This window comes from Pseudophryne corroboree, chromosome 5 (genome assembly GCF_028390025.1).
Source record: "Pseudophryne corroboree isolate aPseCor3 chromosome 5, aPseCor3.hap2, whole genome shotgun sequence".
NCBI lineage: Eukaryota > Metazoa > Chordata > Amphibia > Anura > Myobatrachidae > Pseudophryne > Pseudophryne corroboree.
In genome coordinates, this window is record NC_086448.1 from 784228639 (window position 1) to 784248178 (window position 19540).

The window sequence follows — 19540 nt, forward strand, 5'->3', positions numbered from 1 at the left end:
ATTATTAACCTCAAAAACCATAATTTCCACTCATTTTCAGTCTATTCTGAATACCTCACACCTCACAATATTATTTTTAGTCCTAAAATTTGCACCGAGGTCGCTGTGTGAGTAAGATAAGCGACCCTAGTGGCCGACACAAACACTGGGCCCATCTAGGAGTGGCACTGCAGTGTCACGCAGGATGTCCCTTCCAAAAAACCCTCCCCAAACAGCACATGACGCAAAGAAAAAAAGAGGCGCAATGAGGTATCTGTGTGAGTAAGATAAGCGACCCTAGTGGCCGACACAAACACCGGGCCCATCTAGGAGTGGCACTGCAGTGTCACGCAGGATGTCCCTTCCAAAAAACCCTCCCCAAACAGCACATGACGCAAAGAAAAAAAGAGGCGCAATGAGGTAGCTGTGTGAGTAAGATAAGCGACCCTAGTGGCCGACACAAACACCGGGCCCATCTAGGAGTGGCACTGCAGTGTCACGCAGGATGTCCCTTCCAAAAAACCCTCCCCAAACAGCACATGACGCAAAGAAAAAAAGAGGCGCAATGAGGTAGCTGACTGTGTGAGTAAGATAAGCGACCCTAGTGGCCGACACAAACACCGGGCCCATCTAGGAGTGGCACTGCAGTGTCACGCAGGATGTCCCTTCCAAAAAACCCTCCCCAAACAGCACATGACGCAAAGAAAAAAAGAGGCGCAATGAGGTAGCTGACTGTGTGAGTAAGATAAGCGACCCTAGTGGCCGACACAAACACCGGGCCCATCTAGGAGTGGCACTGCAGTGTCACGCAGGATGTCCCTTCCAAAAAACCCTCCCCAAACAGCACATGACGCAAAGAAAAAAAGAGGCGCAATGAGGTAGCTGACTGTGTGAGTAAGATAAGCGACCCTAGTGGCCGACACAAACACCGGGCCCATCTAGGAGTGGCACTGCAGTGTCACGCAGGATGTCCCTTCCAAAAAACCCTCCCCAAACAGCACATGACGCAAAGAAAAAAAGAGGCGCAATGAGGTAGCTGACTGTGTGAGTAAGATAAGCAACCCTAGTGGCCGACACAAACACCGGGCCCATCTAGGAGTGGCACTGCAGTGTCACGCAGGATGTCCCTTCCAAAAAACCCTCCCCAAACAGCACATGACGCAAAGAAAAAAAGAGGCGCAATGAGGTAGCTGACTGTGTGAGTAAGATAAGCGACCCTAGTGGCCGACACAAACACCGGGCCCATCTAGGAGTGGCACTGCAGTGTCACGCAGGATGTCCCTTCCAAAAAACCCTCCCCAAACAGCACATGACGCAAAGAAAAATAAAAGAAAAAAGAGGTGCACCCACCCTTATGTTGTATAAACAAAACAGGACATGCACACTTTAACCAACCCATCATTTCAGTGACAGGGTCTGCCACACGACTGTGACTGATATGACGGGTTGGTTTGGACCCCCCCCCAAAAAGAAGCAATTAATCTCTCCTTGCACAAACTGGCTCTACAGAGGCAAGATGTCCACCTCATCATCATCCTCCGATATATCACCGTGTACATCCCCCTCCTCACAGATCATCAATTCGTCCCCACTGGAATCCACCATCTCAGCTCCCTGTGTACTTTGTGGAGGCAATTGCTGCTGGTCAATGTCTCCGCGGAGGAATTGATTATAATTCATTTTAATGAACATCATCTTCTCCACATTTTCTGGATGTAACCTCGTACGCCGATTGCTGACAAGGTGAGCGGCGGCACTAAACACTCTTTCGGAGTACACACTTGTGGGAGGGCAACTTAGGTAGAATAAAGCCAGTTTGTGCAAGGGCCTCCAAATTGCCTCTTTTTCCTGCCAGTATAAGTACGGACTGTGTGACGTGCCTACTTGGATGCGGTCACTCATATAATCCTCCACCATTCTTTCAATGTTGAGAGAATCATATGCAGTGACAGTAGACGACATGTCCGTAATCGTTGTCAGGTCCTTCAGTCCGGACCAGATGTCAGCATCAGCAGTCGCTCCAGACTGCCCTGCATCACCGCCAGCGGGTGGGCTCGGAATTCTGAGCCTTTTCCTCGCACCCCCAGTTGCGGGATAATGTGAAGGAGGAGATGTTGACAGGTCGCGTTCCGCTTGACTTGACAATTTTCTCACCAGCAGGTCTTTCAACCCCAGCAGACTTGTGTCTGCCGGAAAGAGAGATCCAAGGTAGGTTTTAAATCTAGGATCGAGCACGGTGGCCAAAATGTAGTGCTCTGATTTCAACAGATTGACCACCCGTGAATCCTTGTTAAGCGAATTAAGGGCTCCATCCACAAGTCCCACATGCCTAGCGGAATCGCTCCGTGTTAGCTCCTCCTTCAATGTCTCCAGCTTCTTCTGCAAAAGCCTGATGAGGGGAATGACCTGACTCAGGCTGGCAGTGTCTGAACTGACTTCACGTGTGGCAAGTTCAAAGGGCATCAGAACCTTGCACAACGTTGAAATCATTCTCCACTGCACTTGAGACAGGTGCATTCCACCTCCTATATCGTGCTCAATTGTATAGGCATGAATGGCCTTTTGCTGCTCCTCCAACCTCTGAAGCATATAGAGGGTTGAATTCCACCTCGTTACCACTTCTTGCTTCAGATGATGGCAGGGCAGGTTCAGTAGTTTTTGGTGGTGCTCCAGTCTTCTGTACGTGGTGCCTGTACGCCGAAAGTGTCCCGCAATTCTTCTGGCCACCGACAGCATCTCTTGCACGCCCCTGTCGTTTTTTAAAAAATTCTGCACCACCAAATTCAAGGTATGTGCAAAACATGGGACGTGCTGGAATTTGCCCATATTTAATGCACACACAATATTGCTGGCGTTGTCCGATGCCACAAATCCACAGGAGAGTCCAATTGGGGTAAGCCATTCCGCGATGATCTTCCTCAGTTGCCGTAAGAGGTTTTCAGCTGTGTGCGTATTCTGGAAAGCGGTGATACAAAGCGTAGCCTGCCTAGGAAAGAGTTGGCGTTTGCGAGATGCTGCTACTGGTGCCGCCGCTGCTGTTCTTGCGGCGGGAGTCCATACATCTACCCAGTGGGCTGTCACAGTCATATAGTCCTGACCCTGCCCTGCTCCACTTGTCCACATGTCCGTGGTTAAGTGGACATTGGGTACAACTGCATTTTTTAGGACAGTGGTGAGTCTTTTTCTGACGTCCGTGTACATTCTCGGTATCGCCTGCCTAGAGAAGTGGAACCTAGATGGTATTTGGTAACGGGGGCACACTGCCTCAATAAATTGTCTAGTTCCCTGTGAACTAACGGCGGATACCGGACGCACGTCTAACACCAACATAGTTGTCAAGGCCTCAGTTATCCGCTTTGCAGCAGGATGACTGCTGTGATATTTCATCTTCCTCGCAAAGGACTGTTGGACAGTCAATTGCTTACTGGAAGTAGTACAAGTGGGCTTACGACTTCCCCTCTGGGATGACCATCGACTCCCAGCAGCAACAACAGCAGCGCCAGCAGCAGTAGGCGTTACACGCAAGGATGCATCGGAGGAATCCCAGGCAGGAGAGGACTCGTCAGAATTGCCAGTGACATGGCCTGCAGGACTATTGGCATTCCTGGGGAAGGAGGAAATTGACACTGAGGGAGTTGGTGGGGTGGTTTGCGTGAGCTTGGTAACAAGAGGAAGGGATTTACTGGTCAGTGGACTGCTTCCGCTGTCGGCCAAAGTTTTTGAACTTGTCACTGACTTATTATGAATGCGCTGCAGGTGACGTATAAGGGAGGATGTTCCGAGGTGGTTAACGTCCTTACCCCTACTTATTACAGCTTGACAAAGGGAACACACGGCTTGACAAATGTTGTCCGCATTTCTGGTGAAATACTTCCACACCGAAGAGCTGATTTTTTTGGTATTTTCACCAGGCATGTCAACGGCCATATTCCTCCCACGGACAACAGGTGTCTCCCCGGGTGCCTGACTTAAACAAACCACCTCACCATCAGAATCCTCCTTGTCAATTTCCTCCCCAGCGCCAGCAACACCCATATCCTCATCCTGGTGTACTTCAACACTGACATCTTCAATTTGACTATCAGGAACTGGACTGCGGGTGCTCCTTCCAGCACTTGCAGGGGGCGTGCAAATGGTGGAAGGCGCATGCTCTTCACGTCCAGTGTTGGGAAGGTCAGGCATCGCAACCGACACAATTGGACTCTCCTTGTGGATTTGGGATTTCGAAGAACGCACAGTTCTTTGCGGTGCTTTTGCCAGCTTGAGTCTTTTCAGTTTTCTAGCGAGAGGCTGAGTGCTTCCATCCTCATGTGAAGCTGAACCACTAGCCATGAACATAGGCCAGGGCCTCAGCCGTTCCTTGCCACTCCGTGTGGTAAATGGCATATTGGCAAGTTTACGCTTCTCCTCCGACAATTTTATTTTAGGTTTTGGAGTCCTTTTTTTACTGATATTTGGTGTTTTGGATTTGACATGCTCTGTACTATGACATTGGGCATCGGCCTTGGCAGACGACGTTGCTGGCATTTCATCGTCTCGGCCATGACTAGTGGCAGCAGCTTCAGCACGAGGTGGAAGTGGATCTTGATCTTTCCCTAATTTTGGAACCTCAACATTTTTGTTCTCCATATTTTAATAGGCACAACTAAAAGGCACCTCAGGTAAACAATGGAGATGGATGGATACTAGTATACAATTATGGATGGACTGCCGAGTGCCGACACAGAGGTAGCTACAGCCGTGGACTACCGTACTGTACTGTGTCTGCTGCTAATATAGACTGGTTGATAATGAGATGTAGTATGTGTAAAGAAGAAAGAAAAAAAAAACACGGGTAGGTGGTATACAATTATGGATGGACTGCCGAGTGCCGACACAGAGGTAGCTACAGCCGTGGACTACCGTACTGTACTGTGTCTGCTGCTAATATAGACTGGTTGATAATGAGATGTAGTATGTATAAAGAAGAAAGAAAAAAAAACCACGGGTAGGTGGTATACAATTATGGATGGACTGCCGAGTGCCGACACAGAGGTAGCTACAGCCGTGGACTACCGTACTGTACTGTGTCTGCTGCTAATATAGACTGGATGATAATGAGATGTAGTATGTATAAAGAAGAAAAAAAAAACCACGGGTAGGTGGTATACAATTATGGATGGACTGCCGAGTGCCGACACAGAGGTAGCTACAGCCGTGGACTACCGTACTGTACTGTGTCTGCTGCTAATATAGACTGGATGATAATGAGATGTAGTATGTATAAAGAAGAAAGAAAAAAAACCACGGGTAGGTGGTATACAATTATGGACGGACTGCCGAGTGCCGACACAGAGGTAGCTACAGCCGTGGACTACCGTACTGTACTGTGTCTGCTGCTAATATAGACTGGTTGATAATGAGATGTAGTATGTATAAAGAAGAAAGAAAAAAAAACTACGGGTAGGTGGTATACAATTATGGATGGACTGCCGAGTGCCGACACAGAGGTAGCTACAGCCGTGGACTACCGTACTGTACTGTGTCTGCTGCTAATATAGACTGGATGATAATGAGATGTAGTATGTATAAAGAAGAAAGAAAAAAAAACCACGGGTAGGTGGTATACAATTATGGATGGACTGCCGAGTGCCGACACAGAGGTAGCTACAGCCATGGACTACCGTACTGTACTGTGTCTGCTGCTAATATAGACTGGATGATAATGAGATGTAGTATGTATAAAGAAGAAAGAAAAAAAAACCACGGGTAGGTGGTATACAATTATGGACGGACTGCCGAGTGCCGACACAGAGGTAGCTACAGCCGTGGACTACCGTACTGTACTGTGTCTGCTGCTAATATAGACTGGTTGATAATGAGATGTAGTATGTATAAAGAAGAAAGAAAAAAAAACCACGGGTAGGTGGTATACAATTATGGATGGACTGCCGAGTGCCGACACAGAGGTAGCTACAGCCGTGGACTACCGTACTGTACTGTGTCTGCTGCTAATATAGGCTGGATGATAATGAGATGTAGTATGTATAAAGAAGAAAAAAAAAACCACGGGTAGGTGGTATACAATTATGGATGGACTGCCGAGTGCCGACACAGAGGTAGCTACAGCCGTGGACTACCGTACTGTACTGTGTCTGCTGCTAATATAGACTGGATGATAATGAGATGTAGTATGTATAAAGAAGAAAGAAAAAAAAAACCACGGGTAGGTGGTATACAATTATGGATGGACTGCCGAGTGCCGACACAGAGGTAGCTACAGCCGTGAACTACCGTACTGTGTCTGCTGCGACTGGATGATAAATAATGATATAAAAAATATATATATATATATCACTACTGCAGCCGGACAGGTATATATTATATAATGACGGACCTGCTGGACACTGTCTGTCAGCAGAATGAGTTTTTTATAGAATAAAAAAACACCACACAAGTCACACGACGAGTGTTTAACTTTTTCAGGCAATCACAATATAGTATACTATACTGGTGGTCAGTGTGGTCAGGTCACTGGTCAGTCACACTGGCAGTGGCACTCCTGCCTGCAGCAAAAGTGTGCACTGTTTAATTTTAATAATATGTATGTACTCCTGGCTCCTGCTATAACCTATAACTGCTCCCCAGTCTCCCCCACAATTAAGCTGTGTGAGCACAGTCAGATATTATACATAGATGATGCAGCACACTGGGCTGAGCACAGATATGGTATGTGACTGAGTCACTGTGTATCGTTTTTTTCAGGCAGAGAACGGATTATATTAAATAAAACTGCACTGGTGGTCACTGGTCAGTGGTCAGTCACTAGTAAACTCTGCACTCTCTAGTACTCCTAAGCTCCAGTAAATCAAGTGTCTCTGTCTCAATCTCACTCTCTCTCTTCTAATCTAAATGGAGAGGACGCCAGCCACGTCCTCTCCCTATCAATCTCAATGCACGTGTGAAAATGGCGGCGACGCGCGGCTCCTTATATAGAATCTGAGTCTCGCGATAGAATCCGAGCCTCGCGAGAATCCGACAGCGTCATGATGACGTTCGGGCGCGCTCGGGTTAACCGAGCAAGGCGGGAAGATCCGAGTCGCTCGGATCCGTGTAAAAAAAGCTGAAGTTCGGGCGGGTTCGGATTCCGAGGAACCGAACCCGCTCATCTCTAATTCATTCTCTTTTCTTTGTTATTCACATTGTCATTGACTCTTTGTCTCACTTCTATATATGTTTTTTTAAATATTTTGCATATAGTTTATTCTCAAGATATGTGGAAATACTATTCAATTTTAATGGAAACAATAAAAGTTACATTTTAAACTAGTAGTGCACCCACAGCAGTTCCTTTTCTTTTCTTTCTGTTTTTCCCTCAATAAATTTGGCCCCTGGCTGGCCCTGGCCACAAGCCAGGTGAAGGATACAATACAGATTCAGATTTCACAAGGAAGACCTTCCACTTAACTCTCCCCCAATTGTCAGATAGCATAGGTGTTGTGTTCCGGCCCCTGGAAGTCCCTCCAATAGTCACTCATCCTGCATCTAATGGTCAACATGGACACCTAAGTGATTTCTTGTACCGTACTCTAGACACCAGACCTAGACCATTCACCTACTGTAGTTGTGGGAAGGGACCGTTTATCAGATGTGGTATATTTTGTCGGCAAAGTTGTAATGTCGATATACCATATATAACATCAGTAGTCCTTATTATCTCAATATACTGTATTCTGTAATCTCATGACTAAATAATATCAATCACCTATTGACTAATGTTAATATATAATCTAATTACTACATAATATTTAGCAATGTATAGTCTGATGACTAAATAATATTCACCAATACATAGAGAAGCGTCATTACTACTGATATTGTCCCAATTATATGTTGTCTCCAGAGACATAGGCGACGGCGGGGAGTGTACAGCGCATTCATGGATCGCGTTGAAGAAAAATTTACAGCCAGTAACCAATAAGTGAGTAATGAATTTGTAGGGTCCTGATGTGCATACAACACCCTCCACGCTTTCGTTTTACACTTCTTTTCAGTTGTAATCCCTGGTATCCGGACTCCAGGTCGACAACAAAAAGGTCGACACACCTTAGGTCGCCGCCAATTGGTCGACACACCTTAGGTCGACGTGTACAAAAGGTCGACATGGACAAAAGGTCGACAGGAACAAGGTCGACATGGAAAAGGTCGACATGAGTTTTTCACGATTTTTTTCTTTTTTGGAACCTTTTCATACTTATCGATCCACGTGGACTACGATTGGAACGGTAATCTGTGCCGAGTGAAGCGGTAGCGGAGCGAAGGCACCATGCCCGAAGCATGGCGAGCGAAGCGAGCCATGCGAGGGGATGCGGTGCACTAATTGGGGTTCCCGGTCACTCTACAAAGAAAACGACACCAAAAAAACATAAAAAACTCATGTCGACCTTTTTCCATGTCGACCTTGTTCCTGTCGACCTTTTGTCCATGTCGACCTAAGGTGTGTCGACCTTTTTGTTGTCGACCTGGAGTCCCAGACCCGTAATCCCTACATTTCATTTTGTGTAATGTGAAAATCATGTTTTGTTTTGTTTTAAATATATACATTTTTCCTTTTTCCCCCAGAAACTATTTCACTACATGTATGGTGGAAGAAGAATGGCTTATGTCCCGCTAATAAATAGTCTTACAATTGTGTAACTGGAAAAACACATCATTGAATTTGAATAAACAAATACATATTCTCCATACAGAATAAGTTTACTGACTTTACTAAATGATACGTGATCTTAGTTACTAATAAAACTTTGCTTTTGTAGAATACATTATGAGGTTGTATTATTATTTTTTAATTGCTACACATAAAAAAAATAAGAATTTACTTACCGATAATTCTATTTCTCATAGTCCGTAGTGGATGCTGGGGACTCCGTAAGGACCATGGGGAATAGCGGCTCCGCAGGAGACTGGGCACATCTAAAGAAAGCTTTAGGACTATCTGGTGTGCACTGGCTCCTCCCCCTATGACCCTCCTCCAAGCCTCAGTTAGGATACTGCGCCCGGACGAGCGTACACAATAAGGAAGGACTTTGAATCCCGGGTAAGACTCATACCAGCCACACCAATCACACCGTATAACCTGTGATCTGAACCCAGTTAACAGCATGATAACAGAGGAGCCTCTGAAAGATGGCTCACAACAATAATAACCCGATTTTTGTAACAATAACTATGTACAAGTATTGCAGACAATCCGCACTTGGGATGGGCGCCCAGCATCCACTACGGACTATGAGAAATAGAATTATCGGTAAGTAAATTCTTATTTTCTCTAACGTCCTAAGTGGATGATGGGGACTCCGTAAGGACCATGGGGATTATACCAAAGCTCCCCAACGGGCGGGAGAGTGCGGATTACTCTGCAGCACCAAATGAGAGAACTCCAGGTCCTCCTCAGCCAGGATATCAATTTTGTAGAATTTTACAAACGTATTTGCTCCTGACCAAGTAGCTGCTCGGCAAAGTTGTAAAGCCGAGACCCCTCGGGCAGCCGCCCAAGATGAGCCCACCTTCCTTGTGGAGTGGGCATTTACAGATTTTTGGCTGTGGCAGGCCTGCCACAGAATGTGCAAGCTGAATTGTACTACAAATCCAACGAGCAATAGTCTGCTTAGAAGCAGGAGCACCCAGCTTGTTGGGTGCATACAGGATAAACAGCGAGTCAGATTTCCTGACTCCAGCCGTCCTGGAAACATATATTTTCAGGGCACTGACAACGTCTAGCAACTTGGAGGCCTCCAAGTCCCTAGTAGCCGCAGGCACCACAAATAGGTTGGTTCAGGTGAAACGCTGAAACCACCTTGGGGAGAAACTGAGGACGAGTCCTCAATTCCGCCCTGTCCGAATGGAAAATCAGATAAGGGCTTTTTCAGGATAAAGCCGCCAATTCTGACACGCGCCTGGCCCAGGCCAGGGCCAACGGCATGACCACTTTTCATGTGAGATATTTTAACTCCACAGATTTAAGTGGTTCAAACCAATGTGACTTTTGGAACCCAAAACTACATTGAGATCCCAAAGTGCCACTGGAGGCACAAAAGGAGGCTATATATGCAGTACCCCTTTTACAAACGTCTGAACCTCAGGGACTGAAGCTAGTTCTTTTTGGAAGAAAATTTACAGGGCCGAAATTTGAACCTTAATGGACCCCAATTTCAGGCCCATAGACACTCCTGTTTGCAGGAAATGTAGGAATAGACCCAGTCGAATTTCCTCCGTCGGGCCTTACTGGCCTCGCACCACGCAACATATTTTCGCCAATTGCGGTGATAATGTTTTTGCGGTTACATCCTTCCTGGCTTTGATCAGGGTAGGGATGACTTCATCCGGAATGCCTTTTTTCCTTCAGGATCCGGCGTTCAACCGCCATGCCGTCAAACGCAGCCGCGGTAAGTTTTGGAACAGACAGGGTCCTTGCTGGAGCAGGTCCCTTCTTAGAGGTAGAGGCCACGGATCCTCCGTGAGCATCTCTTGAAGTTCCGGTTACCAAGTCCTTCTTGGCCAATCCGGAACCACGAATATAGTGCTTACTGCTCTCCATCTTATCAATCTCAGTACCTTGGGTATGAGAGGCAGAGGAGGGAACACATACCCTGACTGGTACACCCACGGTGTTACCAGAGCGTCTACAGCTTATTGCCTGAGGGTCCCTGGACCTGGCGCAATACCTGTCGAGTTTTTAATCATGTGGAAGACTTCTGGGTGAAGTCCCCACTCTCCCGGGTGGAGGTCGTGCTGAGGAAGTCTGCTTCCCAGTTGTCCACTCCCGGAATGAATACTGCTGACAGTGCTATCACATGATTTTCCGCCCAGCGAAGAATCCTTGCAGCTTCTGCCATTGCCCTCCTGCTTCTTGTGCCACCCTGTCTGTTTACGTGGGTGACTGCCGTGATGTTGTCCGACTGGATCAACACCGGCTGACCTTGAAGCAGAGGTCTTGCTAAGCTTAGAGCATTGTAAATGTCCCTTAGCTTCAGGATATTTATGTGAAGTGATGTCTCCAGGCTTGACCATAAGCCCTGGATATTCCTTCCCTGTGTGACTGCTCCCCAGCCTCGCAGGCTGGCATCCGTGGTCACCAGGACCCAGTCCTGAATGCCTAATCTGCGGCCCTCTAGAAGATGAGCACTCTGCAACCACCACAGGAGGGACACCCTTGTCCTTGGTGACAGGGTTATCCGCTGATGCATCTGAAGATGCGACCCGGACCATTTGTCCAGCAGGTCCCACTGGAAAGTTCTTGCGTGGAATCTGCCGAATGGGATTGCTTCGTAGGAAGCCACCATTTTACCCAGAACCCTTGTGCATTGATGCACTGAGACTTGGCTCGGTTTTAGGAGGTTCCTGACTAGCTTGGATAACTGCCTGGCTTTCTCCTCCGGGAGAAACACCTTTTTCTGGACTGTGTCCAGGATCATCCCTAGGAACAGAAGACATGTCGTCGGAACCAGGTGCGATTTTGGAATATTGAGAATCCAATCGTGCTGCCGCAACACTACCTGAGATAGTGCTACACCGACCTCCAACTGTTCCCTGGATCTTACCCTTATCAGGGAATTGTCCAAGTAAGGGATAACTAAAATTCACTTCCTTCGAAGGAATATCATCATTTCGGCCATTACCTTGGTAAAGACCCGGGGTGCCGTGGACCATCCATACGGCAGCGTCTGAACTGATAGTGACAGTTCTGTACCATAAACCTGAGGTACCCTTGGTGAGAAGGGTAAATTTTGACAAGAAGGTAAGCATCCTTGATGTCCCGAGACATCATGTAGTCCCCTTCTTCCAGGTTCGCAATCACTGCTCTGAGTGACTCAATCTTGAATTTGAACCTCTGTATGTAAGTGTTCAAAGATTTTAGATTTAGAATCGGTCTCACCGAGCCGTCCGGCTTCGGTACCACAACAGTGTGGAATAATACCCCGTTCCCTGTTGCAGGAGGGGTATCTTGATTATCACCTGCTGGGAATACAGCTTGTGAATGGCTTCCAAAACTGTCTCCCTGTCAGAAGGAGACATCGGTAAAGCCGACTTTAGGAAACGGCGAGGGGGAGACGTCTCGAATTCTAATTTGTACCCCTGAGATATCACCTGAAGGATCCAGGGGTCTACTTGCGAGTGAGCCCACTGCGCGCTGAAATTCATTGAGACGGGCCCCCCACCGTGCCTGATTCTGCTTGTAAAGCCCCAGCGTATACTGAGGGCTTGGCAGAGGCGGGAGAGGGTTTCTGTTCCTGGGAACTGGCTGATTTCTGCAGCCTTTTTCCTCTCCCTCTGTCACGGGGCAGAAATGAGGAACCTTTTGCCCGCTTGTCCACGAAAAGACTGCGCCTGATAATACGGCGTCTTCTCATGTTGAGAGGCGACCTGGGGTACAAACGTGGAATTCCCAGCTGTTGCCGTGGCCACCAGGTCTAAAAGACCGACCCCAAATAACTCCTCCCCTTAATAAAGCAATACTTCCAAATGCCGTTTGGAATACGCATCACCTGACCACTGACGTGTCCATAACCCTCTACTGGTAGAAATGGACAACGCGCTTAGACTTGATGCCAGTCGGCAAATATTCCGCTGTGCATCACGCATATATAGAAATGCATCTTTTAAATGCTCTATAGGCAAAAATATACTGTCCCTATCTAGGATATCAATATTTTCAGTCAGGGAATCCGACCACGCCAACCCAGCACTGCACATCCAGGCTGAGGCGATTGCTGGTCGCAGTATAACACCAGTATGTGTGTAAATACCTTTTAGGATACCCTCCTGCTTTCTATCAGCAGGATCCTTAAGGGCGGCCATCTCAGGCGAAGGTAGAGCCCTTACAAGCGTGTGAGCGCTTTATCCACCCTAGGGGGTGTTTCCCAACGCACCCTAACCTCTGGCGGGAAAGGATATAATGCCAATAACATTTTAGAAATTATCAGTTGTTTTCGGGGGAAACCCACGCATCATCACACACCTCATTTAATTTCTCAGATTCAGGAAAACTACAGGTAGTTTTTCCTCACCGAACATAATACCCCTTTTTGGTGGTACTCGTATTATCAGAAATGTGTAAAACATTTTTCATTGCCTCAATCATGTAACGTGTGGCCCTACTGGAAGTCACATTCGTCTCTTCACCGTCGACACTGGAGTCAGTATCCGTGTCGGCGTCTATATCTGCCATCTGAGGTAACGGGCGCTTTAGAGCCCCTGACGGCCTATGAGACGTCTGGACAGGCACAAGCTGAGTAGCCGGCTGTCTCATGTCAACCACTGTCTTTTATACAGAGCTGACACTGTCACGTAATTCCTTCCAACAGTTCATCCACTCAGGTGTCGACCCCCTAGGGGGTGACATCACTATTACAGGCAATCTGCTCCGTCTCCACATCATTTTTCTCCTCATACATGTCGACACAAAAGTACCGACATACAGCACACACACAGGAATGCTCTGATAGAGGACAGGACCCCACTAGCCCTTTGGGGAGACAGAGGGAGAGTTTGCCAGCACACACCAGAGCGCTATATATATACAGGGATAACCTTATATAAGTGTTTTTCCCCTTATAGCTGCTGTATAGTTAATACTGCGCCTAATTAGTGCCCCCTCTCTTTTTTAACCCTTTCTGTAGTGTAGTGACTGCAGGGGAGAGCCAGGGAGCTTCCCTCCAACGGAGCTGTGAGGGAAAATGGCGCCAGTGTGCTGAGGAGATAGGCCCCGCCCCCTTATCGGCGGCCTTATCTCCCGTTTTTCTATGTATTCTGGCAGGAGTTAAATGCATCCATATAGCCCAGGAGCTATATGTGATGCATTTTTTTGCCATCCAAGGTGTTTTTATTGCGTCTCAGGGCGCCCCCCCCCCAGCGCCCTGCACCCTCAGTGACCGAAGTGTGAAGTGTGCTGAGAGCAATGGCGCACAGCTGCAGTGCTGTGCGCTACCTTGTTGAAGACAGGACGTCTTCTGCCGCCGATTTTCCGGACCTCTTCTGCCTTCTGGCTCTGTAAGGGGGCCGGCGGCGCGGCTCTGGGACCCATCCAAGCTGGGCCTGTGATCGTCCCTCTGGAGCTAATGTCCAGTAGCCTAAGAAGCCCAATCCACTCTGCACGCAGGTGAGTTCGCTTCTTCTCCCCTTAGTCCCTCGATGCAGTGAGCCTGTTGCCAGCAGGTCTCACTGAAAATAAAAAACCTAAACTAAAACTTTCACTAAGAAACTCAGGAGAGCCCCTAGTGTGCACCCTTCTCGTTCGGGCACAGAGATCTAACTGAGGCTTGGAGGAGGGTCATAGGGGGAGGAGCCAGTGCACACCAGATAGTCCTAAAGCTTTCTTTAGATGTGCCCAGTCTCCTGCGGAGCCGCTATTCCCCATGGTCCTTACGGAGTCCCCAGCATCCACTTAGGACGTTAGAGAAAGGAAGATATTATTATGATTGGAAGGAATATAACCAGGGGCGTTTTAACAGAAGAGGGGGCCAGTGTGCACCTTCTGGTGGGTCCACTCCTCTGTACGGCGCAGTAGTCTCCGGCTCTGCACCGGACTCTACTGTGCATGCGCGGGTCTCCGAAAACATGGCACCCACCATGTTCCGGAGACCATTTCGACTACTGTGCATGCACAGTGGCCATTTTGGAAAGCTCTCAGCATGGAGTGGAGCATACAAATCACCAGCCGGTGACTGTACAGTATGTGGGTAGCAGTGCAAAATACAAGCGTTGTACACATTGTGGATTACAGTACTTGCAGGGTCTCACCCAGCTTCATGGAACATGCCCGTATCCCACTGTGGCACTCTATCACAGTGAGAAAATAGCGCCATGCCTTCTTGGTTAGAGATTGAAGCCGACCTACTGGAGCCAATATGAAAACTGCACAGTAGCGCTCTCCTGACTTAAACATAATTTATCTTGAGAGGCTAAATTTGCTGAACTGTTTATGACTTTAATAATTATATAAATATGTAATGAGGAGTAACTTCTAACAGTCTTGCTCAGACCACACACAGATTCCCCCAGACCACTTGTATCACAATATAGGTATGATACACTGCGGTCTGACCGGCAGTGTCATAGAAAAATAATAATATAGTACACTGGGGTATAGCAACAAAAAACAAACAAACATATATATATATATATATATATATATATATATATATATATATACACTGCTCAAAAAAATAAAGGGAACACTTAAACAACACAATGTAACTCCAAGTCAATCACACTTCTGTGAAATCAAACTGTCCACTTAGGAAGCAACACTGATTGACAATCAATTTCACATGCTGTTGTGAAAATGGAATAGACAACAGGTGGAAATTATAGGCAATTAGCAAGACACCCCCAATAAAGGAGTTGTTCTGCAGGTGGTGACCACAGACCATTTCTCAGCTCCTATGCTTTCTGGCTGATGTTTTGGTCACTTTTGAAAGCTGGCGGTGCTTTCACTCTAGTGGTAGCATGAGACGGAGTCTACAACCCACACAGGGTAGTGCAGGATGGCACATCAATGCGAGCTGTGGCAAGAAGGTTTGCTGTGTCTGTCAGCGTAGTGTCCAGAGCATGGAGGCGCTACCAGGAGACAGGCCAGTACATCAGGAGACGTGGAGGAGGCCGTAGGAGGGCAACAACCCAGCAGCAGGACTGCTACCTCCGTCTTTGTGCAAGGAGGAACAGGAGGAGCACTGCCAGAGCCCTGCAAAATGACCTCCATCAAGCCACAAAGTGCATGTGTCTACTCAAACTATCAGAAACAGACTCCATGAGGGTGGTATGAGGGCCCGACGTCCACAGGTGGGGGTTGTGCTTACAGCCCAACACCGTGCAGGACATTTGGCATTTGCCAGAGAACACCAAGATTGGCAAATTCGCCACTGGCGCCCTGTGCTCTTCACAGATGAAATTAGGTTCTCACTGAGCACATGTGACAGAGGCTGGAGACGCCAAGGAGAACGTTCTGCTGCCTGCAACATCCTCCAGCATGACCGGTTTGGCAGTGGGTCAGTAATGGTGTGGGGTGGCATTTCTTTGGGGGGCCGCACAGCCCTCCATGTGCTCGCCAGAGGTAGCCTGACTGCCATTAGGTACCGAGATGAGATCCTCAGACCCCTTGTGAGACCATATGCTGGTGCGGTTGGCCCTGGGTTCCTCCTAATGCAAGACAACGCTAGACAACGCTAGACCTCATGTGGCTGGAGTGTGTCCTACAAGACGAAGACATTGATGCTATGGACTGGCCCGCCCGTTCCCCAGACCTGAATCCAATTGAGCACATCTGGGACATCATGTCTCGCTCCATCCACCAACGCCACGTTGCACCACAGACTGTCCAGGAGTTGGCGGATGCTTTAGTCCAGGTCTGGGAGGAGATCCCTCAGGAGACCAACCGCCACCTCATTAGGAGCATGCCCAGGCATTGTAGGGAGGTCATACAGACACGTGGAGGCCATACACTACTGAGTCTCATTTTGACTTTTTTTAAGGACATTACATCAAAGTTGGATCAGCCTGTAGTGTGTTTTTCCACTTTAATTTTGAGTGTGACTCCAAATCCAGACCTCCATGGGTTAATAAATAAGATTTTAAACCTACCGGTAAATCTTTTTCTCCTAGTCCGTAGAGGATGCTGGGGACTCCGTAAGGACCATGGGGTATAGACGGGCTCCGCAGGAGACATGGGCACTATAAAGAACTTTAGAATGGGTGTGCACTGGCTCCTCCCTCTATGCCCTTTCCTCTAGACCTCAGTTAGAGAAACTGTGCCCAGAGGAGACGGACAGTACGAGGAAAGGATTTTGTTAATCTAAGGGCAAGATTCATACCAGCCCACACCATCCACACCGTATAACATGGAATATACTAACGTGTTAACAGTATAAAACAAAACAGCATCAGCCCGAGACTGATCAAAACTGTAACATAACCCTTACGTAAGCAATAACTATATACAAGTCTTGCAGAAATATGTCCGCACTGGGGATCAGTACTAAATGCCGCCGGCCGGAATCCCGACGGTCGAAATACCGACGCCGGAATCCCGACAGGGGTGGCGAGCGGAACGCAGCCCCTTGCGGGCTCGCTTCGTTCGCCACGCTGCGGGCACACTATTATATTCTCCCTCTATGGGTGTCGTGGACACCCACGGAGGGAGAATATGCCGGGATTGTGGCGGTCGGGATTCTGGCGTCGGTATTTCGACCGCCGGGATTCCGGCCGGCGGCATCTTGACCGCATCCCCCGCACTGGGACGGGCGCCCAGCATCCTCTACGGACTAGGAGAAAAAGATTTACCGGTAGGTTTAAAATCTTATTTTCTCTTACGTGCTAGAGGATGCTGGGGACTCCGTAAGGTCCATGGGGATTATACCAAAGCTCCAGACCGGGCGGGAGAGCGCGGATGACTCTGCAGCACCGATTGAGCAAACATGAGGTCCTCATCAGCCAGGGTATCAAACTTGTAGAATTTTGCAAAAGTGTTTGAACCCGACCAAGTCGCCGCTCGGCAAAGCTGTAATGCCGAGACGTCTCGTGCAGCCACCCAAGAAGATCCCACCTTCCTAGTGGAATGGGCCTTTACCGAATTTGGTAACGGCAATCCAGCCATAGAATGAGCCTGCTGAATCGTGTTACATATCCAGCGAGCAATAGTCTGCTTAGAAGCAGGAGCGCCAACCTTGTTGGCTGCATAAAGGACAAACAGTGCCTCTGTTTTCCTAACCCGAGCCGTCCTGGCTACATAAATTTTTAAGGCCCTGACTACATCCAGGGACTTGGAATCCTCCAAGTCACTCGTAGCCACCGGCACCACAATAGGTTGGTTCATATGAAACGATGAAACCACCTTCGGCAAAAATTGAGGACGAGTCCTCAACTCCGCTCTATCCACATGGAAAATTAGATAGGGGCTTTTGTGAGACAAAGCCACCAATTCAGACACCCGCCTTTCAGACGCCAATGCCAACAACATGACCACCTTCCAAGTGATACATTTTAATTCCACTGTTTGAAGGGGCTCAAACCAGTGAGATTTTAGGAACTGTAGCACCACGTCAAGGTCCCATGGTGCCACTGGAGGCACAAAAGGAGGCTGTATGTGCAGCACTCCCTTTACAAAAGTCTGGACTTCTGGGAGAGAAGCCAATTCCTTCTGAAAGAAAATTGATAGGGCCGAAATCTGTACTTTAATGGAGCCCAATTTAAGGCCCATATCCACTCCTGTCTGCAGAAAGTGGAGAAAACAGCCCAGATGGAAATCTTCCGTAGGAGCATTCTTAGCCTCACACCAAGATACATATTTTCTCCAGATACAGTGATAATGTTTCGCTGTCACCTCCTTCCTAGCCTTTATCAGAGTAGGGATGACTTCTTCCGGAATGCCTTTCCCAGCTAGGATTCGGTGTTCAACCGCCATGCCGTCAAACGTAACCGCGGTAAGTCTTGGAACACGCAGGGTCCCTGTTGCAACAGGTCCTCTCTGAGAGGAAGAGGCCACGGATCTTCTGTGAGCATTTCCCGAAAATCTGAATACCAGGCCCTTCGAGGCCAGTCTGGAACAATGAGTATTGTCTGCACTCTTTTTCGTCTTATGATTCTCAATATCTTCGAGATGAGTGGAAGAGGAGGGAACACATAGACCGAGTGAAACACCCACGGTGTCACCAGGGCGTCCACTGCTACTGCCTGAGGGTCCCTTGACCTGGCACAATACCTCTGAAGCTTCTTGTTGAGGCGTGACGCCATCATGTCTATTTGAGGAAGTCCCCAACGACTTGTTATCTCTGCAAAAACTTCTTGATGAAGTCCCCACTCTCCTGGATGGAGATCATGTCTGCTGAGGAAGTCTGCTTCCCAGTTGTCCACTCCCGGAATGAAGACTGCTGCCAAAGCGCTTATGTGATTTTCCACCCAGCGCAGAATCCTGGTGGCTTCCGCCCTTGCCACTCTGCTCCTTGTCCCGCCTTGGCGGTTTACATGAGCTACGGCTGTGACGTTGTCTGATTGAATCAGAACCGGTAGGTCGCGAAGAAGATCCTCCGCTTGACGTAGGCCGTTGTATATGGCCCTCAATTCCAGTACATTGATGTGTAGACAAGCCTCCTGGCTTGACCATATCCCCTGAAAGTTTCTTCCTTGTGTGACTGCTCCCCATCCTCGGAGGCTCGCGTCCGTGGTCACCAGAACCCAGTCTTGAATGCCGAACCTGTGACCCTCTAGAAGGTGAGCACTCTGCAGCCACCACAGGAGAGACACCCTGGCCTTGAGGGACAGGCTTATTTTCTGATGAATTTGAAGATGGGACACGGACCACTTGTCCAGAAGGTCCCACTGAAACATCCTCGCATGAAACCTGCCGAAGGGGATGGCCTCGTAGGTCGCCACCATTTTCCCCAGAACTCGAGTGCATTGATGGACTGACACTCTTTTCGGTTTCAACAGGCCTCTGACCATGTTCTGGAGTTCCTGGTCTTTTTCCATTGGGAGAAAAACCCTCTTTTGTTCCGTGTCCAGGATCATGCCCAAGAAAGATAGCCAAGTC

At 48.2% G+C, this 19540-nt stretch overlaps 1 protein-coding gene across 4 annotated transcripts in view; it reads left to right on the forward strand.

The window, feature by feature from the left end:
* The window catches only part of C5H7orf78 (chromosome 5 C7orf78 homolog), a 115377-nt gene extending 106641 nt beyond the window's left edge, over positions 1 to 8736 (forward strand). For all 4 annotated transcript variants that reach the window (XM_063924381.1, XM_063924383.1, XM_063924382.1 and 1 more), the window contains 2 exons: positions 7862 to 7939; positions 8581 to 8736. In XM_063924381.1, coding sequence (XP_063780451.1) covers positions 7862 to 7939 — 78 coding nt within the window. In that variant the 3' untranslated portion in view covers positions 8581 to 8736. The remainder of the gene's footprint in view (positions 1 to 7861; positions 7940 to 8580) is intronic.
* Positions 8737 to 19540: the final 10804 nt, after the last annotated feature.